The sequence below is a fragment of the Oryx dammah genome, unplaced genomic scaffold, assembly GCF_014754425.2.
Source record: "Oryx dammah isolate SB20612 unplaced genomic scaffold, SCBI_Odam_1.1 HiC_scaffold_17, whole genome shotgun sequence".
Lineage (NCBI taxonomy): Eukaryota > Metazoa > Chordata > Mammalia > Artiodactyla > Bovidae > Oryx > Oryx dammah.
Window position 1 is genome coordinate 24,035,356 of NW_024070201.1, and position 24,812 is coordinate 24,060,167.

The 24,812-nt window shown below is 46.4% G+C and overlaps 1 protein-coding gene across 2 annotated transcripts; it reads left to right on the top strand.

Annotated features, from left to right (window-relative positions):
• The first annotated feature begins 4,460 nt into the window (after positions 1–4,460).
• On the top strand, positions 4,461–10,363 carry NNMT (nicotinamide N-methyltransferase). 2 transcript variants are annotated; one of them, XM_040258034.1, is made up of 3 exons: positions 4,461–5,039; positions 7,509–7,716; positions 9,356–10,363. In XM_040258034.1, the coding sequence occupies exons 1-3, from the start codon at positions 4,889–4,891 to the stop codon at positions 9,786–9,788; spliced, it is 792 nt and encodes a 263-aa protein (XP_040113968.1). In that variant the 5' UTR covers positions 4,461–4,888; the 3' UTR covers positions 9,789–10,363. The 2 variants fall into 2 exon arrangements, 1 of the variants encoding a protein (XP_040113968.1); XR_005724136.1 differs by lacking the exons at positions 7,509–7,716; positions 9,356–10,363 and adding an exon at positions 5,131–5,250 and having other exon boundaries at positions 4,947–5,039.
• Positions 10,364–24,812: the final 14,449 nt, after the last annotated feature.

Here is a 24,812-nt window from a genome sequence, read left to right on the forward strand (position 1 = left end):
AGAATCCTAGCCACTAGACCACAAGGGGCTAGAGGCTAGAAGAAAAGTGACCCTGGCTCTTACCCCTGTTTGAAAGAAAGAATGTTTCAAGGAGGCAAAAACTGTAAAAACAGGTACAGAATTTATTAGTAGAGGGCACAGCACAATGTATGGGAGAGCACACAGATAAAAACAGTTTATTTAAGTTGGAAACAGGGCAGAGACACACCCGGAGAGAAAGGGTATGGGCATCCTCTGCAATGAGGAGAGGGGTAGTAAGTCAGAAGCTAGGCAGAGACACACACCCAGAGAGAAAGGGTGTGGGTATCCTCTGCAATGAGGAGGAGTATAATAAAGAGGGAATGCAAATCACTTATATAGGACAGTCTTTCCAGGTCTTTGTTTCCCTTTGGCTAATTATCTTGTTTCTTTCTTCACATCTGACTGCTCCTTGGACACTCCGAAAGATATGTGCGCAACTTTTTTCTAAGATGGAGCTCACCACAGAGGCCTGTGAATGCATAGCCACACTTATTATGGGGTGGGCCCCTCCCATTTTGACCACCAAGAAGCCTTCCTACTCATGTGTAGACAGGAAAGTCTGTATTGACCTCGGGAGAAGGCACCATATCTCTTTGTTTTAGCAGAGCTCAGCTTTCGCCTCTAGCTTTGTCCTTGGAGTGTCTGGGTGAGACTAAAGCTTGAATTCTACTCCACTTGATAAACAACAGCTGTCTGGCCCCAGGGCCGCCTATCTCCTACATCATGACCTCTAGTATTTCCATTCAGCTCTCAACTCCATAGCAGCCAGGTTGTTACAGTCTCAGCCTGTGCAGGGTCAGCCGAGTTCTTGACCAAAACTGACAGGGAACCCCTGTTACAGGTGAAACTGTGCTCCCCCCAAAAGATACACTGAAGTCTGAGCCCCTAATACTTTAAAATGTGACTTCTTTCCAAATAAGTTTTGGAGATGAGGTTTTCATAAAGGTGGTGGTGGTTGTTGTTCAGCTGCTAAGTCATGTCTTTCTAGCCCCCTGGACTGTAGCTTGCCAGGCTTCCCTGTCCCTCACTGTGTCCTAGACAAGTTCATGTCCCAAGTTCATGTCCTTTGACTTGGTGATGCTATCCAATCATTTCATCCTTCATAAAGGTAATTAAGCTAAAATGAGGTCATCAGAGTGAGTCCTAATCCAACAGAACTAGTGCCCTTTATAAAAAAGTATATTGGGGGCTTCCTTGATCAAGCAGTGGTAAAGAGTCCACTTGTCTACATGGGGAACATGGGTTTGATCCCTGGTCTGGGAAGATCCCACATGCCTTGGAGCAACTGAGCCCGTGGTCTGCAACAAGAGAAGCCCCCACAGTGAGAAGCCTGCACCCCACAACCGGAGAGGAGCCCCCCTCACCACAGCTAGAGAGAACTCGGCACAGACGAATGTGAATCAATCAATACAATGTTTTTCAAAAAGGATATCAGACAGAGAGACATGTGCACAGTGAGAAAGCCACATGAAGGATGAAGGCAGAAATCAAGGAAGAGATCTTGAAGCTAATGGATGTCAAAGAGTGACCAGTGGGAGGCAGGAGAGATTCTCTCTCGCAACTCTCAGAAGGCACCAACCCTGATGGCGCCTTGATTTCAGGCTTCCAGCCCCCAGAATTATGGAAGAATGAATTTCTGTTATTTAAGCCATCCAGTTAGTGGTTCTTTGTTAAGGCAGCCCCCAAAATGAATATGTGTCCACACAGAATTTAGGACCCCCCTTTATGGGACTCCCTCCGCACTGGCCACTAACCTCACAAGTTCCATTTGCTCCAGCAGCTCCAAACCCTGCTCCTGGCTTCTTCAGCTCAGCAGGACACTTGGAGTCTTCCTGGTTCCCACTCCTTCGTGCTGCAGTCAGGACATTTGTCCCCAGGCAGGCAGCTCATGAGGGCTGGGCTCGCTTTATGTGTTCTCCTTCTCTGAGAAATTGCAGCTGTGCACTGCCTATGGTCCAGTGCCTGAAAACACTTATGTCATTGTGTCTAGCTTTGTAGCTGTTTATGGTGAAAGGCAGCTCCAATATTTGTTACTGGCCAGAAGTGAAATGTCTGTTCTAAGTTCTTTGAATCTATTCATTTAATCTTCTCAACAACTCTGTGGGAGTAAGTTACTGTCCTCATGAGTTCTAGATTTTAAAAAAAAAAAAAAAAGAGGCAAAAAAGAAAAAAGATTAAATAACTTGTCCAAGAGTATATCTTTTAAGTGGTGGAGCTAGATTCTGAATCTAGGCAGTTTAGCTGCCAAATCTATGCTCAGTGAATGCACCTATTTTGAATAAGTGAGTAGATAGCTGTCTCTTTTACCTTTTATCCATTTGCCTTCTGTTCCACCTGTTCAGTAAAATTCCAATATTACATCAGCTCAGTATCTTCACTTTTCCTGGAACCAGACTTCTAAGAACACTGGGGGGAAAAAAATATTTCTGGGAAGAATAAACTTTTATCGAGAATAAACTCTTATCCAGTTACCCAGGGCTTTGAAAATACCTAAAAATTCTGTATGTCCCCAGTGTTTGCCCTCCATTTGCTGTTTATTCTCACCTCAAATTTCAAACATCTGTACCTCTGTACTTGTTAGTTTCAAGAAAAACACAATTTCCAGCTGTGAACTCAGTTTCTTACTCATTCCTGTCAATCTGACTTGTATTGGCAGCCATTCTTGCCTTTTCCTCTACTGTCAAAATATTTAGTGCTTCTATGCCTGTCTAAGGCTTATCCACTTTTAGCTGCTGCCCTGCATCTTTCTTCCCCTTCACAGCCAAGCTCCGGAAGTGTTGTTTACACCCTCTGCCTGCATTTCTTCATCTTCCTTTCACCCAGCTCAATCTGCTGCCTGTACTTATAACTTCATTCTTTTATTAATGTCAGCATTTATTTTGATCAGTTTCACCCTTTTGCTTTCTTTAAATGTGTTGAATCTTTTTTCATTGATTGATTTGAATGCTTCATTCATGATTTGTCTTGTTTATTAATATGAATATTTAGGATCATGAACTTTCCCCTGTTTTATCTCTTATAGATACTTATCTGCAGAATTCCTTCCTAAATAGTTTTTTCTTCTATAGAGTTTAAAATTTTTGTTTTGATTTTCTCATTGATCCAAAAGTGTTTATCAGATAATTAAAAATTTTTTAAAATAATTTTATTTATTTGTTTTTGGCTGTGCTGGATCTTTGTGGCTGCGGGGGCTTTACTCTAATGGTGGCAAACTGGGGCTACTCTCTGGTTGCAGAGCACGGGCCTCTCATGGTGGTGGCTTCTCTTACTGTGGACCATGGGCTCTAGGGAGCTTGGGGGCTCAGTAGTTGCGACCCCCCCGCCCCTGCCCCCAGCCCTAGAGTGTGCAGGCTCAATAGCTATGGCACACGAGCTTGGTTGCACCAGAGAATTATAAAATTTCCCCAAAGTAGAAATAATAAAAAGTAATATACTCTGTTCAAGACACCATAACATAGATACCAATTATAAAACCAGAAAACAAGAGACTTTACCACACAGAAGGATCTAAATTTTCTGGGGCTTCCCTGGAGGCTCAGTGGTAAAGACTCTGCCTGCCAACGTAGGGGACGTGGGAGGATGCTACCTGCCTTGGAGTAAATAAGCCTCTGAGTCTCAACTACTGAGCCCACACAGATGTGATGGCTTCAGAGCCCAGAACATCCTGAGGAGCAGAAGAGTGATTTCCCTTGCTCCTGAGTGGGCAATGGAAATGGGAAAAAGAGAGAGAGAGATACAGGCATGGAGGTTGGGAAAAGATGTTGCAACCCTTGTTAATCAGTGAGCTGGGACCAGATTACACAACAAGATCTCATTCGATGCCAACAGCATGGATGAAAAAAAGTGCCAGCTCCCCTGCCTGGCACCAAGTAAGTTCCCCACCCTCACCCCTGGCAAAGGAAGACTACATAATTGAGATAAAATGTCTACCACCCATTAGCATGGGGCTTCGAGAAGAAATTTAGTTCAGTCATTGAGCAATTTTGTACACTTGTCTTATAACATCTGTAGCTCCCGCTGAGGTCTCTCTGTGAGTTCTAGAACTTTATCCAAGTTACATTAGATTTTTCAGTTTCAAGTTGAGTGTGCTCAGAACAAAACCCATCTCCTCTCGTCATCTTACCCTCCTCACTCCCCAACTAAAACCTATTCTTCTTGTCTTCCCTGTTTTACTAAATACTGTCAACATTTATTTCAGTTGTCTAGGACAGAAACCAGGGCGTTGTGTTGGGGGGGAGTGTAGTTCAGAAAACACTAAAAATTAAAAGCAAACTAAGACATCTCATTCAGGGCTTCCTTAGTAGCTCAGAAGGTAAAGAATCTGCCTGCATTGAAGGAGACCTGGATTTGATTCCTGCGTTGGGAAGATCCCCTGGAGGAGGGCATGGCAACCCACCCCAGTATTCCAGCCTGGAGAATTCCCATGGACAGAGGAGCCTGGTGGGCTACAGCCCATGGGGTCACAAAGAGTCGGACATGCCTGAGCAACTAAGCACAAGACATCTCATCCTAGGATCACTCATCTATACTGGGGCTTTGCTGGAGATTGCATTTAAAAATTAGGTGTGCTTTTTAAATAGTTTGAAAAATCATTGTAGAAGGGGATGCAATAAATGGAGCAAAAGAGACTAATACTTCCAAACAAGCCAAAGCCACTGAAAAGCCTGGGGGCTGGGGAAGGGAACTGGAGCGGGGTGAATGGCCAAAGGGAGGCAGATTCAGGAAACATCCTTTGTTGGCTGCTCTGGCCTTCATCCCAGTGTTTATTCCGAGGGCTGGGGGGAGGACAAAGTCTGAGCCCTGTGAAGAAGGCCCCAGGGAATCAGTTTGCCTGCTGCTCCTTCCTGGACAAAACTCACTGCTCTCCATGGCTCTTCAGGAACGCGAGGAGCCTGATGTCTACCAGGAGAATTTTGAGCCCACATCCTACCTGGAGTATTACAGGATGAACCAGGATCCCATTGGTGATGAAGTCCTCCATTTCCTGCTAAAACACTACAACGCCACCTTTAAACCAGGTGCTGGTCTGCTTCAGCCCTGAGGGACGTTTGCAGGAGGAAGGGTGGCCACGCAAATTTTAAATCAGATGCTGGTTTTCATTCACTGTAGGGCAGTCTTCGAGTGGGAGTGGGAAAGGATGGCCAGACCATTAAAAGCAACTTGGGATATTCAGAGGGTGTGGCTTTGCCCTACAGGAAGATTTTATTTAAAAAAAAATTTTTATTTTTGGCTGCACTGGTTCTTCCTTGCAGCATGTGGGTTTCCTCTAATTGCAAGGAGCTGGGGCTACTCTTCGTTGAGGTGCACAGGCTTCTCACTGCGGTGGCTACTCTTGTTGCAGAGCATGGGATCTAGGCACGTGGGCTCAGCAGCTGCAGCTCGAGGGTTTAGATGCCCCAGGGCATGTGGCATCTTCCCCGGTCATAGACTGAACCCGTGTCCCCTGCATTGGCGGGTGGATTTGACAACTGGACTACCAAAGAAGTTAGAAAGAGTTTAGATACACTTGATGTGTGGCACATGGTGGTATCCTCTCAGTTTCTGAGGTCAGATTTTCTCTTCCCGTAAAGCCTGAGAGCTGTGGTCTTTGATCATCCTGAGTAGGCCTGTCTTCTCCCTATCCCTTGCAAGGGAAACATGAAGGCATCCGAAAGTGTAGGGAAGCTTTGCTTCTCGTTTGGGGTGGCCTTTGCCCTTCTGCCTGATCGCCACTGTGGCCCATGCAAACATCGTGGGTGGTTGGCTCTCAGATTTGCACCCCCCCACCCCCCCCACCCCCATTACTGCCGCCCCAGGGAAGTATAGTGCTAGGCTGGCTGGACCACTAAAATCAAATTCTGGGTATCTTTTCATCATTCATATGGGAAGGAAACATAACCCAGTAGCCAGAATTTCTCCAATTAAAATTTTCTGCCCTCAAATTTTCTTAAGCCTTTGATGCCTACTCCGATTTATTTGCTACTGTACCCTACAGGTATAGCAACATGCAGACAAACAAGTGTAGTAGATCAGCTGGCTCATCTCAGCAGTCAGTCAGGACCAGCTGGTTTTCTGTCCTCTTGGCCTTGTTGTCTATCTTGGAAGCCCCCCGTGTGTGTGCTCAGTTGCTCAGTCGTGTCTGACTCTGTGCGACCCCGTGGACTGTAGCCCACCAGGCTCCTCTGTCCATGGGATTCTCCAGGCAAGAATACTGGAGTGAGTTGCCGTGTGCTTCTCCAGGGGATCTTTCGGACCCAGGGATCAAATCCACATCTCTTATGTCTATCTGTATTGGCAGGAGGGTGGTTTTTGTTGTTGTCGTTGTTGTTGTTGCTATTGTTTTAACCATTAGTGCCACCTGGGAAGCCCCTGGAAGCCCCTTGTCAAGGTCCAAACACTCTTAATATTTTGTGTCAACCAGTCTCTTGTGGATGGAGAGAAACAAAACAGGAAGGGGAGGCCAAGTATTCTTCACAGGCCCTGTTTTCTCCAAACTGCCAAGCAAGTTTCTGGGATACAGTTGATACTCAATAAATGCTTGCTGATTGATCTTTGGAACATTACATATGGTCTCAGTGGGGCCATAGGGCACATCAACAAAGAGTGCTTGGGACAGGGAGACCAGTGTACTCAAGAGTAGCATCAGATTTCTCCTTTGGACACTTTTAAAAAATTTAGTTAATTTATTTATTTCATGGCTACGTGTGGACTTTCTCTAGCTGCAGAGAGCAGGGGCTACTCTCTAATTGTCCTGTGTGGGCTTCTCTTGTTGTGGAGCACAGGCTCTAGGGCACACAGGCTCGATAGCTGTGGCTTGAGGGCTTAGTTGCCCCATAATATGTAAAATCTTCCGGGACCAGGGATCAAACTGCGTCCCCTGCACTGGCAGATGGATTCTTAATTACTGGACCACCAGGGAAGTCCTGGACACTTTACAGTGGTAAATTGGTAGGTGAAATGTCAACACTGGTTCTTTAACGCTCTACCCCTAAACAAGCTCCCTTGTTTCTAACACTCCCTTCCTGCAAAAACTCTCCATGCTCACTGTGCTGGAGCTGTTAGTGCAGCAAAGTTCCCGGTCTGGGAGGTTACATGCCCTGATGGTCAACTCCCTGTGCCATCTCCCAGTGGAGCAAGAAGAGTAGAACCTTTTGGGAAGTGTGGGCCTTGGAGCCCTGCTGCTGCTGCTGCTGCTGCTGCTGCTAAGTCGCTTCAGTCATGTCCGACTCTGTGTGACCCCACAGATGGCAGCCCACTAGGCTCCTCTGTCTCTGGGATTCTCCAGGCAAGAACACTGAAGTGGGTTGCCATTTCCTTCTCCAATGCATGAAAGTGAAAAGTCAAAGTGAAGTCGCTCAGTCGTGTCCGACTCTTAGCGACCCCATGGACGGCAGCCTACCAGGCTCCTCTGTCCGTGGGATTTTCCAGGCAAGAGTACTGGAGTGGGGTGCCATTGCCTTCTCCCAGGTACCAATGATTCAGAAGAAATATTCCTAAATCTAAAACAGGTGGGCTGGAAGGGAAACTCCTGATTGACATCGGCTCCGGGCCCACCATCTACCAGTTCCTCTCTGCCTGTGAGTCTTTCCAAGAGATCGTGGCCACTGACTACACAGACAAGAACCTCCAGGAGCTGGAGAAGTGGCTGAAGAAGATGCCAGGGGCGTTTGACTGGTCTCCAGTGGTGAAATACGTGTGTGAGCTTGAGGGGAACAGGTAAGCGGGTTGTTGCTTGTTTTCAGATCTGCATGATCTTCACTTAGCCCCTAATCAAGAATTTTCCATGGAGTTTGTGTACAAATGGCAAGGCAGATGGAGACTAAGAAGGAAGGAAGTCAGTGGAACCCCAAGAAGAAAGGAGGAAGGGTGAGATATGAATCCTATAAAGACCAAAAGGGGCAATAGGAAGAGCCTGCTAGAGACAAACCTGGAGCCAGGAAGAAACATCACCGAGGTCCACAAGGAAGCCAAGGTCTGAGTCCAAGCAGGAGAACCCTCCCGGCTTCCTCCTTTCTGATCGGCTGGTGCCCTGTTCCAGTTACAACCTCCAGGGAGCTCTAAACTTGTGGAATCTTTTTGTGTATCACAGGAGATAAGGGTTAGAATTAAGACAATCTTATATGGCAAGTAGAACAGAATTTACTTACCTTGTATATTTTCATTTAATTTCAAGGCACCAGGAAGGTCCACCATAGCCCTTCCACTCCCCAAATATCACCCTCCCTAGTTAAGATGGTTGAAGTTGTGCATTAGTTTCTTATTCCTTCTGCTTAAAACTATTATTTCTTTCTTACTTTTTAAACATTGAGGTATAGTTAATTTACAGTGTTGTGTTAGTTTCAAGTATATAACTAAGGGCTGAAGCTGAAGCTGAAGCTGAAACTCCAATACCTTGGCCACCCGATGCAAAGAGCCGACTTATTGGAAAAGACCCTGATGCTGGGAAAGATTGAGGGCAGAAGGATAGGGGGCAACAGAGGATAAGATGATTGGATGGCATCACTAACTCAACAGACATGAGTTTGAGCAAACTCTGGGAGATAATGAAAGACAGGGAGGCCTGGTGTGCTGCAGTTTGTGAGGTCACAAAGAGTCAGACACGACTTAGTGACTGAACAAAACTATGATTCCATACACATATACGTATATATGTGTGTATATATATATGTGTGTGTGTGTGTATATATATATATGTATATGTGTATGGAATCATAGTTTTGTGTATATATATATATTCTTTTGCAGATTCTTTCCTATTATGGGTTATTTAGGTTATTAAAAGATATTGAGTATAGTTCCCTGTGCTCTAAGTAGGTCTTTGTTGTTTACCTGTTTTATATACAGTAGAGTGTATATGTTAAGACTACAGAGCTGGAAAGAGCAGGCCTTTAAGTGCTAGCACTTACTCACACTGCAGAATGCATGTGGCCCCCATCCTGAGAACAGGCATAGGTAAGAAGGGAATGTGTGAGTTGAGGAGGAGGTTGAATGGAGTGGCCAGGGGCCCCTCACAATGTCCCCCAAACTCACACTGTAGTTTTGCTCCTGAGTCCAGGCAGAGATTCTGTTTCTGGGGGCACTTACCGGGTCATGTGAGAAACGGGCTAGCAGAGAGAGAACCAGGGGCACAGGGCCGGAAGGGGGCCTCTGACCCGTGACCCCAGGGTGGGCAGGTGGTGGGCTTCACTTTGTCCCCAGCTGGTCTCTCTATGCGACTCAGTTTTCTCATCTGTAGAACTGGCAGCCTGTGCTCTGGGAGCCCGTACACCAGGCAGAGGATGGCTGAGAGTGACGTGAGTGGTCCATGTGATGAGCATGACCCAGCCGGCCTCTCTCTTTCTTCCCTCCCATCCAGAGACAAGTGGGCAGAGAAGGAGGAGCGTGTAAGGAGATCCGTCACCCGGGTGCTCAAGTGTGACGTCCTAAAAGAACGGCCCCTGGAGCCTGTGGTCCTGCCCCCCGCCGACGGCCTCATCTCCTCCCTGTGTCTTGAGGCTGCCTGCCCCACCCCGCAGGCCTGCCAGGATGCCCTGCACCACCTCAGGACCCTGCTCCGGCCCGGGGGCCATCTGGTGCTGAGCGGGAGCTTCAAGACCACCTTCTTCATGGTGGGGAATAAGAGGTTCCCCGCTCTGCCCCTGAATGAGAAATTCCTGCGGGAGGCCGTGCAGGAGGCTGGCTTCATCATCGAGAAGCTGGAGAAGGTCGCTCGGGCCGCAGAGACCTGCTTGGATAACCGCACTGACTACACAGCGCTATTCTTCCTGGTGGCCCGTAGAGGGGACTAGAGGCAGCGGCTTGGAGGAGCGGGTAGGCGCGGGGCGGGCTTGGGACCATCCCTCTGCCACCTGTTTGTGTTTCTCTCCATTTCACCAGCTTCACTTCTAACGCTTCCTGGCAAATGATCACCAGGTTAATTGGGATGCTTCTCCCAGAGAGGTTTACAATGTATTCCACTAATGGCCCCGTGCTGGGAAAAAGAATTGGACCAGAGGAATAAAGCTGCGCCTCCTTCCTTCTGGGCTCCTTCAGAGTTGCATGGAATGAAGTGGGAAGGACCCTTCCCGCTCTCTGATTTTAGGCAATTCGGACTGCATGCCTTCTGAGCTCAGTCTCCACCTCCCTCCCCATGCCTGCTAATCCTGCAGCCCTGCCCCTTGAAATGGAAAGCACATGCATGGATTTTGATCCTTGGCTGTCTGATTCAATTTGCTCTTGTGACTTTAGGTGGGCACCTAATATCTCAGAACCTCAGTTTCCCCATCTCTGAAATGGAAATCATCACACCTCTCCCCAGGGTTTCTGTAATACCCAAAAAGTATACCATGAATACCCTTGGTAAGTAACCATGTGAGCAAGTGAAGTCGCTCAGTCATGTCTGACTCTCTGTGACCCCATGGACTGTAGCCTACCAGGCTCCTCTGTCCATGGGACTTTCCAGGCAATGGTACTGGAGTGGATTGCCATTTCCTTCCCCAGGGGATCTTCCCGACCCAGGGATCGAAGCCGGGTCTCCCGCATTGTAGACAGACGCTTTACCGTCTGAGCCACCAGGGAAGTCCAAGCTTGTGTGTTCTTCAAGCTTGGCTGGCCTTGTAGAGACCTTGTCACAGGATGTGATAAGATGGCATAAGGAGTTCTGAAGAGAGCTAGAGAAGTTGTTTTCCTTCGCTGTCCAGTGAACCCCACCGAACCCCGTCTGGGGCAGGGATGAGACACATGGGAAAGACTTTTGGAGGGAAGTAGGGAGCAAATCGGTGAAAGGGTGACCAAGAGTAAGCCAAGTGAAGGAGTCGCGGTGAAGGGCAGGAACTTCTGGTACAGGTACTGAGACCCAGAGGGGAGACAACATACTGTGCTGGGTGAACTTCAAGAAAAACTGAAGACAGGAACTTCCCTGGTGGTCCACTGGCTAAGACTCTGTACTCCCAATGCAGAGGGTCCGGGTTCAATCCCTGGATAGGGAACTAGATCCCACATGCTCCACCTGAAGATCCTGCATGTTGCAATGAAGATTTAAGATCCTATGTCCTGCAACTAAGACCTTGGGCAGCCTAATTAATTACTTAATTAAAAAAAGAAAAATGGAAGACACTTGGGTTCCAAGATTGAGGCTCTGTCCCTTGAGGGACTGCTAATACATGTGGTATGGTAGAACAGGCCAGTGTTCAGAGTGGGAGGGCGAGTGTCAAATCAGTGGCGATGGGTGGCATTGGAGGTGGGCAAGCAAGCAATTTAGTCATTCAACAAATATTTGTGGAGTGCCTGCGTCCAGCTGGACACTGTAGTATCAGAACCTTTGCCTAGGGCTGGTCCTCACACTAAACGTGGTTGCAACATTGAAGCCCTTGATCACATTCTACCCCATGTGTGTGTATCTGGGGTATATTTTTTGTGTACGTGGGCGTGTGCACACGTGTGTGTGTGTGTGTGTGCATGTATGTGTTTGTGTGCTGATCATGGTAGTAGAGGTGGGTCACATCTATCCATGGAACCACCACAAGAGTGATCAGTGAGGTTGACTCCCAGAGGCTGGGTTTAGATCAAGACTATCTCCTAGAACTTGCCTGCAAGCTGACGGACCCAGAGGCTGAGTGCTAACACCCCATCCATCCAGGGCGAGCTCCAAGTATCCACTGGGGTGTCTGGCCAGAAAGCTGAGCTGGGCTGGGAAAGCATCAGGCAAAGAGCAGATGGGTGGGCATATGGGGAGAGTGTCTGGGGTGGGTGTTCTTGGCGGGACTGAGGTGCCCAGTCTCTGCCTCCCTGCAGGAAGTGTGGGCATGTAGCTGGGCAATATTCTTCTGGGGCACTGGTGTTAGTTAACAAGAGCTTTCACATCAGGAGCTGTTGGCTTCCTGACACGACCAGCAGGTTACCATGTATGCTTCATGGGGTGCCTGTGAGTGGGCATGTGAGTGGCTCCATGACTTCCCTGGGGACGCATTGGGTGAAGAATCTGTCGAGACCTAGTTCCATCCCTGGATCAGGAAGATCCCCTGAAGAAGGGAATGGCGTCCCGCTTCTGAATTCCACGGACAGAGGAACCACGTGGGCTACAGTCCATGGGATGGCTAAGAGTCAAACACGACTCAGTGACTAACGCTTTTTACTTAATGTGTGTGAGACACGGCTAGTGACAGGGGAGGGTTTACAATTCGCTGAGACAACAGGTTTCACACTTCTGCTAAGCACCCATTGAGCTGACACGGGGCCCTAGGACAAGGCAGAATTAACAGGGACGAGGAATAGTGATGAGAAGCAGAGATGAAGGAAGGATTAGTTCCTGCTCTAGAACCAAGGAAGGTTTCAGGAGGAAGTGCAGCCAAGATGTATTATAAAGGAGGGTGATGGTTGGAAAGGCATTTCCCCTGGAGGAAACAGTCCTGTTACAAAACCTGGCCTTGGGAAGATGCTGGGTGAATGATGTGATGTTTGTGCTGCCTACAGGGTGGCCTCTCTATTGGAGAGCAGAGGGAGGCGAGGCCCGGAGGGCAGTTCCAGGCCTTGGCTCTGTGAGTCTCTCCAGGGGTAATCAGAGTTCGTCAATAAATATTTATTTAGCATCTGCCATCTGCCAGGCACTGAAAGTGTGAGAACAAATTTGATACAATTCTTGCCCTTGCCGGGCTCACAGACAGTTATGATCCCATTACAGGAGGTGAAAGCCCACGGAAGGAAATGCCCAGTTTAGGGGAGACCAGGGAAGCGTCACAAAGAGGTAACGTTTATTTTTTAAAAATATTTTTACAGTGGTCCAGTGACGAAGACTCCATGCTCCCACCGCAGGAGGCTCAGGTTCGATCCCTGGTCAGGGAACTAGATCCCACATGCTGCAGCTAAGACCCAACACAGCCAAATAAATAAACAAATATATATTTTTTTAATGTATTGGAGTATAGTTGCTTTACAAAGTTGTGTTAGTTTCTGCTGCACAGCAAAGTGAGTCAGCTACTCGTATACATGCATGCATGCTAAGTTGCTTCAGATGTGTCCGACTCTTTGCGACCCTACAGGCTGTAGCTTGCCAGGCTTCTCTGTCTGTGGGGTTCTCCAGGATAGAATACTGGAGTGGGCTGCCATTTCCTCTTCCAGGGGATCTTCCCGACCCAGGGATCGAACCCGCGGTTCTTATATCTCCTGCAGTGGCAAGTGAGTTCTCTACCACTAGCTCCACGTGGGAAGCCCAGGAAATGAATGTGAAAGTGAACATCTCTCAGTCATGTCCGACTCTTTGCAACCCCATGGACTATATCCAGTCCATGGAATTCTCCAAGGCTAGAATTCTGGAGTGGGTAGCCTTTCCCTTCTCCAGGGGATCTTCCCAACCCAGGGATGGAACCCAGGTCTCCTGCATTGCAGGCAGATTCTTTACCAGCTGAGCCACAAGGGAAGCCCAAGAATACTGGGGTGGGTAGCCTATCCCTTCTCCAGCGGATCTTCCCAACCCAGGAACTGAACTGGGGTCTCCTGCACTGCAGGCAGATTCTTTACCAGCTGAGCCACCAGGGAAGCCATGCGATTACATATAGCCCCAGATTTCTGGATTTCCTTCCCATTTAGGTCACCACAGAGCACTGAGTAGGGTTCCCCGAGCTACACAGTAGGTTCTCATTAGTTATCTGCTTTACATATAGTGTCAATAGTGTGTATGTCAATCCCAGTTTCCCAGTTCATCTCATCCTCCCCACCTTCCCCCTTGGTGTCCATATGTTTGTCCCAAAGAGGCAATGTTTAAACCGAGCCTTGGACTAACCATAAATACCAGGTTGCCAGGCAGACAGTGAGGTGGAGGGGAGGTGGGCTGGGGTGTTGAAGGCATTTCAGGAGGAGGAGGCAGCTCGGCCCTGATGGGAACCATGAGCGGACATCAGGCGTCTTTGGGGAACCTTGATCAGGAAATGAGTGCTGCGTGGCTGCTCTCTGCTGGGCCTGTTCTATATCTAGGGATGCAGTGACTGAGTCCAACAAGGCCCTGCCCTCAGTCTCCTTGCCCTTGAGAGGGGTGGGGAAGTGAAAGTGAAGTCTCTCAGTCATGTCCGAGGCAAGAATACTGGAGTGGGTTGCCATTTCCTTCTCCAGGGGAGCTTCCCGACCTAGGGATCGAACCCGGGTCTCCTGCATTGAGGGCAGACGCTTTACCCTCTGAGCCACCAGGGTGGCAGGCAACAAAAGAGTGGGCCAAAACAACGGTGTGAGAAGCCCCGAGAAGGAAATAAACAGGGCGACGCTGTGGAGGGTAACTGGGGGCAGAGGGTGTTGGGGAGGACAGGGCAGGTGGTCCTGCTAAATGGGAGTCCCTGTGTGTCGGGGGGTGCCCTTGGGGAGAAGGAGACAGGGGACCAGTCCTAGCCCAGCTTTGGATGAAGTTTCCCTGTCCTTCACTCTGTGGACACAAGGGGGCAGCCAAGACTTGAGCTTGGCAGGCAGCAGGGCCAGTGGGGCTGGAGGACTGTTCTTTCACTCTTGCTTGTCCACCGCTGGCTCATTGTCTGAGCCTGCTCTCCTGTCCAACCTGACTGCTGAATGGGGGAATCGGGAAGAGGAGGCCACTCCCAAGACAGAGCACCCTGACTTTCACCACCTTCACTTAACCGTATATAATTATGACTACCCTCTCCCTCCACCCCTACCCCACTGCCCCACCTCACCCAGAGCTGAGGCTAAGGTCCAGGAGAGCTGATCAGATCTGCTGCGTCAGAGCCCGACTAGAGACGGCCCATAAGTAGTCAGGATGACACACCAAGGGAGAGGAACCCCAGCTGGCGTCTGGAAGGGAATTCTTCTGGGGCATCTCTGCAGTAATGCAGACCTCCCCGAAGCCCATGAAACTGGGACAGGAGAGCCAAGTTCAGTGGACAGGATATAGTAAGCCCATCAGATCCATCCAACAGCTGTTATTGCATGTGTTAGGTCTTGCTCTAGCGCTAGTACAAAGGGGAATTGGACACAGAATTGGATTCAGATTCTTTCCACAAGTTCACGATCGCGTAGGCAAATGGCCATTGTAACGTAGTGTGGTAAGTTCAGTGACCGTTGTGCAAGACTCAGAAGTGCATTCACCTGGACCTGGGGGTGGGATGGAGCCTTCCAGAGAAGGCTTCCTGGAAGTAATGCCCAGGTTCAGGATAAGAAGGTTTAACCAAGCAAAGGGAGAGAGGGCTTTTCAGGCAAGGGAAAAGGGTGAACAGGAGGCCGAAGTCGAGAAACAACATGGGAGGCTTCCCTGGTGGCTTGGTGGTTGAGTGTCGGTCTCCCAGGGCGGCGGACACGACACGGGATCCATCCCTGGTTCTAGGGCGAGCCACGTGTCTCAGAGCAACTAAGCCCATGAGCCACAACTATGGAGTCAGTGTCACGGCAAGAAAGTAGCCCCACTCGCCACAACTAGGGAAACCCGCACTCAGCAACGAAGACCCATTGCAGACATAAATAAATAAATAAAATACTAAAGGAAAAAAAAAAGAGAGAAATGACATGGGAGCGAGATTAAAAGAAGTTCTGGTGTGCCTGAGAACGTTCCAACTTCACACCCTTTAATGCTGCAACCATCTTAACAGGCTCAGGCTCCAGACCTGGCTCTTGCCTACCTCTCCCGCCAGTTGAAACGGCTTCCTGAGTGAACTCTTTTGTACATTTCCATAGGTGCTTTGGGGAACTGATTTTTTTCCAGGCCAGAGCCTACAGGATTAGGGAAAACTGGATGCTGGAAAGAGATGAGAAGGCTGGGAAATTAGCCTCCAGGTGAGCCTTTCCCTGGGGGACCTTCCATGTCCCTGTTCTTAATAGGTGATGCTTCTGCAAACTGGGGACTGAGGGGGAAACTGACAAAGAAAGTAGTGACAGGGTGCTTTCAGGAGGAACCTGGGCTTCCCAAGTGGCTCGGTGGTAAAGATTCTGCTTGCCAGTGCAGGAGCCACAGGTTTGATCCCTGGTCTGGGAAGATCCCACATGCCGCGGAGCAGCTAAGCTCATGCGCCACAGCCACTGAACCTGTGCTCTAGAGCTCGGGAGCTGCAACTACTGAGCCCACGGGCTGAAACCACAGAAGCCCTCACACCCTAGAGCCCATGCTTCCTGCAACAAGAGGAGCCACCCACACCCCACCCCCCTGCTCCCTGTAACTGGAGAAAAACCTGCACAGCAATGAAGATCCAGTACATCCAAAACTAAACAACATTCTTTTAAAAAAGAGAGGAATCCAGGTATGGACTAAATAAATAACACATTTGCAAAAGTGAAAACTGTAAGGCTAAAAATTGGTTAACTAGGTTATATGAAAATTAGATTCCTGAGTGGTGAAAGACCCCAATAGCCAAGGTGATCAGGCAGACAGATTGGAAGAAATATTTGCAATGGTAAAACCAACCAGAAACTGATACCTTCTAGAAGATACAGATGAATAACAATGACAAGAAGAAGTCCAAGGGGAAAAAAGACAGGGACGTGATGAGAGAATTTACAGATGAGGAAAGCCCCAGAGTAATAAACATCTTACGGCAGAGATTGTCTAATTCCTCACCAATTTCCATGTCTTTTCTTTGGCACACAGCGCATTGCATTTCCCAGGCCGTTTCCCGTGGCTGAGTTCTGGCCCGAGGAATGTGACCGCATCTGTGCCTGGCATAGCACACCTTGTGTGCCATTCTCTGAGGGCTCTCTCTTCCGGCCCCTGTTGGCTGTATGTGGAGAATCCAGCAGAGGATCCTGAGGCCCTAGAAGATGACAGAGCTATGCAATAGAAGCCTGACCACATGGAGCAGTACTCTGCCCCTGCCCCTGGCTACACTGCACTGTGATGTGAACAAAAAATAAGCGTTTTTGTTAATAAACCATTTTTGTCAATGGTTTTGTTAAGCCATTGAGATCTGGGGCTTGTTATGTTGCCTGGCTCAGAGAAGCACTGGCAACCCACTCCAGTACTTTTGCCTGGAAACTCCCATGGACAGAAGAGCCTGGTGGGCTGCAGTCCGTGGGGTCGCTAAGAGTCGGACACCACTGAGTGACTTCCCTTTCACTTTAAACTTTCATGCATTGGAGAAGGAAATGGCAACCCACTCCAGTGTTCTTGCCTGGAGAATCCCAGGGACGGAGGAGCCTGATGGGCTGCCGTCTATGGGGTCGCACAGAGTCGGACACGACTGAAGCGACTTAACAGCAGCAGCAGCAGCAGCTTACTTACTCATACTTATGTTTAGATGTACTCAAGCTCACCGGAGAAAGGCAAAATATATATATATTTATATATACCTCTTCACTTATTCTTATGAGACTGGCAAAAACTGGTACAGGAGATCAGTCATTCCAAGAAGTACGGTAGGGTTTGGAGGCATGCGTGCGAGTCTGGTAACACAGCAAAAGCCATGCACTGCTGGTGGAGATGTAGACTGGTGCAGCCTTGCTGGAGGCAATCTGGCAATTCTTAGTAAAATTAAATATGTGGTCACCTTAGGACTCAGCATTTCTACTCCTGGGAATATACCCCGTGAAAAGGCTCACATGGGTCCATAGAGAGACCTAGGTATCTACAGAATGTTGTGCTGGGAGTTAGCGGCAACTTGAGTGTCCATTACTGGGGGAGTAGATAACAAATGAGGGGAAGCAAGTCAGGGAGAGAGCCATGGTCAGAAGTAACGGGCCACATGTGCACGCAACAGTGAGAATGGGCCTTCAAAGCAGAGTGGAAATGGCGTAAATAAAAATATATGCAGAGACTTCCCCAGTGATCCAGTGGTTATGAATCCACCTTCACGCAGTGGACTCAGGTTCGATCCCCGGTTGAGGAACTAAGATTCCATATGCTGCCAGGCAACTAAGCCTGGGCCCTGCAGCTACTGAGCCCGAGAGCCGTCACAGAAGATCCTGCAGGCCACGGTGAAGACCACGTGGGACGAAGATCCCACGCTCCACAACAGACCTGACATGGCCATAAATCAGTATTTCAAAACCCACGGGTACCGTCCCCGGTGGCTCAGCGGTAAACAACCTGCCTGCCAATGCTGGATACACGGGTTTGATCTCTGGGTTGGGAAGATCCCCTGGAGAAGGTCATGGCAACCCACTCCAGTATTCTTGCCCAGAGAATCCCATGGACAGGAGCCTGGTGGGCTACAGTCCATGGGGCTGTGCAGAGTTGAACACAACTTAGTGATTAAACAACAACAATAATGGAGCAACAGTACATATTTTACAAAAATACACATAAAAATATAGAATAAACACGGGAATAACTGGAAAACGGAAGGGAGAAAAGAAAATAGAATTGAATGGGTGAATTCACTTGCACCACACAGATTCTTCCTTTCGAAAGCTTTCTGACAAGAGATTGAAGACTGACAATCACAGCTTTTTTTCCCTGAGACTTGGCTTCCTTTATGGAGTCTGATTTTCATGAAGTCATTGCAGATTTCTTCAATTTTTTAAAAAAGCCTACATTCAGCCTTTGCTGTGCTTTGCCCAATTTCACAAGCATTGTCTTTTAATCATCTGACCTCATGCGTTTTCCAAACTAAACAAAGAGAAACAGAATTACTAAATCCAATCATAGTCCAAAGAGCTTTTACTAGAACATGAAATGATCTGTTTTTTACATATATAATAAGTAGAGGGAGAAAAGAATGAAATACATCTTGCTTGTATTTGTATAGCATTATTAGTGACAGGAGAGGTGTCCTAAATATACTGTAACATTATAGTAATTAATAGGAAACAAGAAAAAAAAAATCAGTGGAAAAGAGAAGATAGCTCTAGTTAGATCTCAGAAAGTATTATAAGTTCTTCCCCGCTGGCTCAAAGGTAAAGAAACTGTCTGCAACACAGAAGATGTGAGTTCAATCCCTGAGTTGGGAAGATCCCCTGCACGAGGGCATGACAACCCACTCCAGTATTCTTGCCCGGAGAATCCCATGGACAGAGGAGCCTGGCAGGCTTCAGTCCGTAGAATCACAAAGAATTGGACATGGCTGAAGTGACTGAGCATGCATGCGCATAAGTATTGCAAGTAGGGACATATCCAAGGAGGAAAGGAAGCAAAGCAAAATAATCCAAAGAGCGCAGAAGCCACTAAAGGTGTCAGCCTTTGCCATGTGGGTGTTATGGGAGCAGCACCCTGATCTCTGGCCTCACTGCACTTTGATCAGCATGACCTCTGCTGGGTACACGCTGATCTCCAGCTAGCAGGCCCCCCCGCCACAGCCAAGAAGCTCAGAATGCCACCTCCCTGAAGTTCAAACACCTTGCGTCCTATGGGGTTGGGCAGGGGCTGGACACCTTTTGGCTGGATGATGACATTGACCGAGGCTGAGGCTCAAGCACTTTGTTCTTTCCTGAGCAGCCCTCCCCCACCCCACCAATTTGTCTCCCCTCACCCTTCTTGCTGTGGCCAAGGAGCTCACCACTCAGGTCTTCCTCTCCTTCTTGTCCTTGACACCCTTCTAAAAACTTTCTGCAACCTGGGCCGTGGGTTCAGTGGCCAGGTTAAAGTGTGGAGATCCATGAGTATAGATAACCAGAGAGATACCTAGATAAGCAGAGCTTCTGGCTGAGCCAGTATCAGTGTGGCTGTGGGTTTCCAACTCGAGGCTCTGTGGGAGGACACATTGTTAGAGGCACAGGGAACAGAAGGTAGCCCTCTGCACTCACACTGCCCTTCTCGTGGTCTGAGGGGACAGCTGTCCTTTCTTCCCCACAGATAGGCAGGACTCTCAACCAAAGAGGGGAGCTGAGAGGTTGTGGACTTTAAGAAAAACCTCCCCACCCCCCTGCAATTAAGGCTCAGATTAATCATCCCTGGACTCACCATATGCATTCATTAAACTCTCAAGCAGGCCCTGTGGGACAACATCAAATTTGATGAGTTATCATTTTGCTTGTAATTTTGTTTATTTCTTGTTAATTACCAAGAACTTGAAAGGCTCCCAGATTGATGGTTCCTCTGACTGCAGGAGTTGCTTCATTTGGCTCTGCTGGGACTCTGATCTGGGGGTTCACACCTGGCCTCAGGTTTGGTTTGAGCAAAGAATCCGGAAAGAGGCTCAGTAGACCCACTTCCCTGCCGTTATTAACGAGCCACCCCTACCCCACCAACCCCTGACACACACTGCTGTAGCAGGCAGAGGCGATGGGAGCAGGCTCCTAATTGCTGCGGCATGCCTGGGCGACCATTGCTTTCTTGGATATCAGCAGAAGCCACGGAGTATAATAGGAGAGATCACTGCTGACTGGGATCTGATCATTTCTGGAACATATTGGGCTGCTGATCTAAAGTAAGCCTTGATGTCTGAAGCACAGAAGGACTTCTTCCAGAATTGGAAAGAGAAGTTTGGAAGGAAACTTGAATGGCAGCTTCTGTAATGTTCCCCGCCATCCTTGCCCTATTTTTGTTGAGATAGTCCTTTATCCTTTAGTGCTCTTGAGTGATTTAACCCCACTGGATAAAAGTAGGTCGCTGAGGACCTACTTTACAGAGGAAATTGGGGAAAACCTACATGATCAAGTACCCTGGGTCTCTCGATCTGTGCTTGTTTTAAAAGCGGCTCTGCATCTAGACACGCAGGATTTTAATTGTGAGATACCGTATATGTAGAAAAGTGTTCACAAAACATTTACAAACAGTGTAAAGACTCATATAAAATAAACACTATGGGATCACCCGTGAGCTAGGAAGTAGAAGACTGGAGAATCTTCCTTCGCTTCCTTTCCCTCCAGAAGAAACCACTATGCTGACATCTAAAGCAATCATATCACTGTTTTTCATGCTTTTAGGCATCACTAAATGATACAGTTTACTCTAGCCTGTTTTGAACTTTGTATAAATCTGATAAAAACATCAGTCTTTATTTATGACTTGCATCTTTCACTCTGTAGCATTTGAAGAAACACCATTGTTGATACCTGTAGCTGTAGCTATATATATATTTTGTTGTTTAGTTGCTAAGTCCTGTCTGACTCTTTTGTGATCCCACAGACTGCAGCCTAGCAGGCTCCTCTGTCCATGGGATTTCCCAAGCAAGAATACTGGAGTGAGTTGCCATTTCCTTCTCCAGGGGATCTTCCCAATCCAGGGATCGAACCTGTGTCTCCTGCATTGGCAGGTGGATTCTTTACCCCTGAGCCTCCAGGGAAGCCCATGTATATTCTTTATATATAGCTTTTTAATCCACCTGAGTTAATTTCTCTGTATTATATTGTCAAGAGAGGTTCTAATTCCATTTTCTCCCCTGTGGATGCTCATTTATGTCAGCATTATTTACTGAAAAGTCTGTCTTTTTGCTATTGACCTGGGATGTCACCTCTGGCATTCATCCAGTGTTCATAGGAGCGTAGGTCCTTTTACGGGTTCTCTACTCTGTGTCATTGGTCTATTTGTCAATCCTCATCCCAATACCACGCCGTCTTAATTACTACAGCTTTATAATAAGTATTACATCTGGTAGAGCAAGTCCTCCTACTTTATTCTTCTTCTTCAAGAGTAGCCACTCTTGGCCCTTGGCGCTGTCATATAAATTTTAGAGCTGGCTTGTCAAGTTCCAACAAAAACCTATTGGGATCTTAATTGCGATTTTACCGAGTCTATAAATCAATTTGGAGAGAAATGACATCTTTACAATGTTGAGTCCTCCAATCCATGAACTGGTATATTTCTCCATTTATTTAGGTCTTCTTTTATGTCTCTCAATAAAATTTTATAATTTTCTCCATTAATATCTTGTACATGTTTTGTTGGATTTATTCCTCAGTACTTCACATTTTTTAATGCCATTGTGAATGAAGTCTGTTTTAAATTTCATTTTATACCTGCTGCTGGTTAGAAATTAATTTAATTTTTTTACATTGACTTGGTATCAAGAAACTTTGCTAGACTCTAATCCTAGTAATTTATTCAGATTATTTTTCACTTTCTATATATATCATCATCTGCTTATCTTATTTCTAATCCTTGTACACATTTTTCTTACCTACTGTGCTAAGATCCCCTAGTAGAATCTTGAATAAAATTGATAATTGCTAGCAATCTTGTCTCTGTTCTCAAGTCAAAGGGAAAGATTTTAAATTGTTATGATTAAGTATGATGTTTGTTGAAGTTTTTGCAGATAATCCTTATCATATTAAGGAAGTTGCATTTTATTCCCAGTTTGCCAAGAGCTGTTTTCATTGTGAATGGATGTTGAATTTAAGCTTTTTTCCCTTGCTATTGACTGGATCAGAAGTTATATTTCCCTTTGATATGTAAATATAACTATCTACATAAATTTATTTTTTGAATGTTAAATTGACTTTGGGGGATAAGCCCACCTGGTTTACAGTATAACTCCTAAAAGAATGCACGTTTCAGGCTTAGGTTTGAAGCCTGGCTGTACCATTATCTGGAGTGACCCCGGCAAATTACTTAACTTGTCTCTATCTCTTCATACGTGAAATGCGGATATAACAGAACCTGACTCACAGAACTATTGTAAAGTTTAGTAATATGTTCCAAATGCTTAAACCAGTGCCTGGAACATAGTATGCACCCTCGAAGTATTTGTTGTTTGATTGGCCAGACAATAATTGTGTAGGATTTTTGTATTTGTATTCATGAGTGATTTTAGCTTGTCATTTTTCTCATAAATAACTTTGTTATCATGGTTTTGCTAAAGTTATCAAATTACTCGAGGAGTGTTTTGTTCTTTTTCTGTTCTCCAAGTTTGTGTGAGATTACAATGTTCCTTGAATATGTGGTAGAACTCATTTGTGAAGCCATCTGCCCTGAAGGTCTTGTGTGGGAAAAATATTTTAAGTTCACTGTTGGTTATAAGTCCATTCAAGTTTTGTATGTGTTGTATACTTACTTAAGTGTATATTTACTTAGGCAAATATAGATTTTTAAAATAAGGTTATTCATAAGATCTAGTTATTATCTTTGAAAGGTATGTAACATGTCATGACATTCTCTTTTTCATTGCTTATTTATAACCACAAATGACATTATTTTTTTATGTTTGGTAGAATTACCCACAAATTATCATTCTTCATTCTTTCTTAAATCTCAGACCTTTCCTCTGGGTTCACATTCCTTCTATCTGAAAGACATTATTTAGGATATCCATTTGATAGGAACTACTAGTGGCAAACTTCCTTTTTTGTCTGAAAATGTTTTTATTTTGTTTGAATTCCTGAAAGACTTTTTCTTGTTAAAGATTCTAATCTGACAGGGACTCTTTTCCGCCCCATCGACAATACTGTTCTCCTGTCTTCAGCCTTCCTTTTGTGCCCTGCAATGTCAGTTCTCAGGGTGACTACCCCTCTTTGGAGATAATCTGTGGTTTTTCTCTGGATGTTTTCAGCATCTTCTCATAGTCTTTGGTGTTTGGTGGTTTTAGCAATAAAATGTCTAGTGATAGGTGGCTTTTACATATCTTGCTTGGAAGTCACTGGACTTCTAAATATGGTTCTTCATAGAATCATTACATAGATTAAATGAGTTAATATTTGTAAAGTACATGGAACAGTAGCTGTACAATATAAGTATTTCATAAATATTACCTATTATTGTTTGTGTGTATTGATATCTGTACCTGTTATTCATTGCTTCACAGCTCTAGCCAACCCTTCTGCATTATGTGATGGAAGAGCTGGATTCTACAAACATAATTGTCCTTTGCCATGTAAGAGGGCGTCAAGGGCCATTATGAGGAAGCAGATTTTTGTCTCTGTTGTTGTTCAGTTGCTCACTGTGTCTGGCTCTTTGTGACCTAATGGACTATAGCCCACCGGGCTCCTCTGTCCTCCACTATCTCCCAGAGTTTGCTCAGATTTATGTCCATTGCTCCCTAACCATCTCATTCTCTGCCACCCTCTTTTCCTTTTGCCTTCAGTCTGTACTCCTATGTGTGTGTTAGTTGTTCATCAAGCCTGACTCTTTGCAACTCCATAGACTGTAGCCCACCAGGCTCCTCTGCCCACGGAATTCACCAGGCAAGAATACTGGAGTGGGTGGCCATTCTCTTCTCCAGGGGATCTTCCTGACCCCGGGATCGAACCCTGGTCTCCTGTTTTGCAGGCAGATTCTTCACCATCTGAGCTACCAGGAAAGCCTATCTATAATGATATCTTATTCTGACTATCAATCTTGATGGCTTCTGAAAAGGGTGGGAAAAATGGATTATGAGGTGAAGAGAAAAGGAGTATGACAGTATCAAGGCCACATATAAGCACTATTTTAAAAGTTCCCTGGTCAAATGATCCATCAGTGGGAATAGTGTGCATTTCCCAAGGTAAGGACTCCATGTAAGGGAAGCTATGATTCAAATTTCTCAATATACCTTGAACAGAGAACTTTGAACAGAACAGATACTATCAAAGTAAACCAAAATGTATCACCCCTATAATATGCCACTTTGGCATATTCATTATTGTGAATTAAAAGCACTTAAGAAACAGCAGGTACAGGGATACTCTGACCCTTCTTTTTCTTCCTGAAAACAGGAGATAAAAATCTCATATGAAAGATGCCCTCCCTGTCCCAGGAGGAAAGAAGACATTCCAACCACTGGAGACAGGGCATTTGGGGCTGAGAAATTTGTACAAACCTTGTTGAACCAATCCCGATCTTCCTAGTTACTTCTTTACCATTTAGTATCCCCGCCCCAAATCCCTTTGTTTTGACAATTCGTCACAATTTTATTATTTCTTCATCTAAAAGGTCTAAAAGCTGCCTCCTCTGGTCACATCTTCAGGACTTCCTTCTGTTGTGAAGACGCCCTTGTATACATTAAAAAAATTAATTAAATGTATATATTTTTTCCTGTTAATCTGTCTTATGTCTATTTAAT

What these genes read in the sequence shown, in the direction of transcription:
- NNMT (XM_040258034.1), top strand. Translation starts at nt 4,889, where the DNA reads ATGGCTCTTCAGGAACGCGAGGAGCCTGATGTCTACCAGGAGAATTTT. An exon ending in CAACGCCACCTTTAAACCAG is followed by an intron (nt 5,040 to 7,508) that starts GTGCTGGTCTGC and finishes AATCTAAAACAG; the next exon opens with GTGGGCTGGAAGGGAAACTC. An exon ending in TGTGAGCTTGAGGGGAACAG is followed by an intron (nt 7,717 to 9,355) that starts GTAAGCGGGTTG and finishes CCTCCCATCCAG; the next exon opens with AGACAAGTGGGCAGAGAAGG.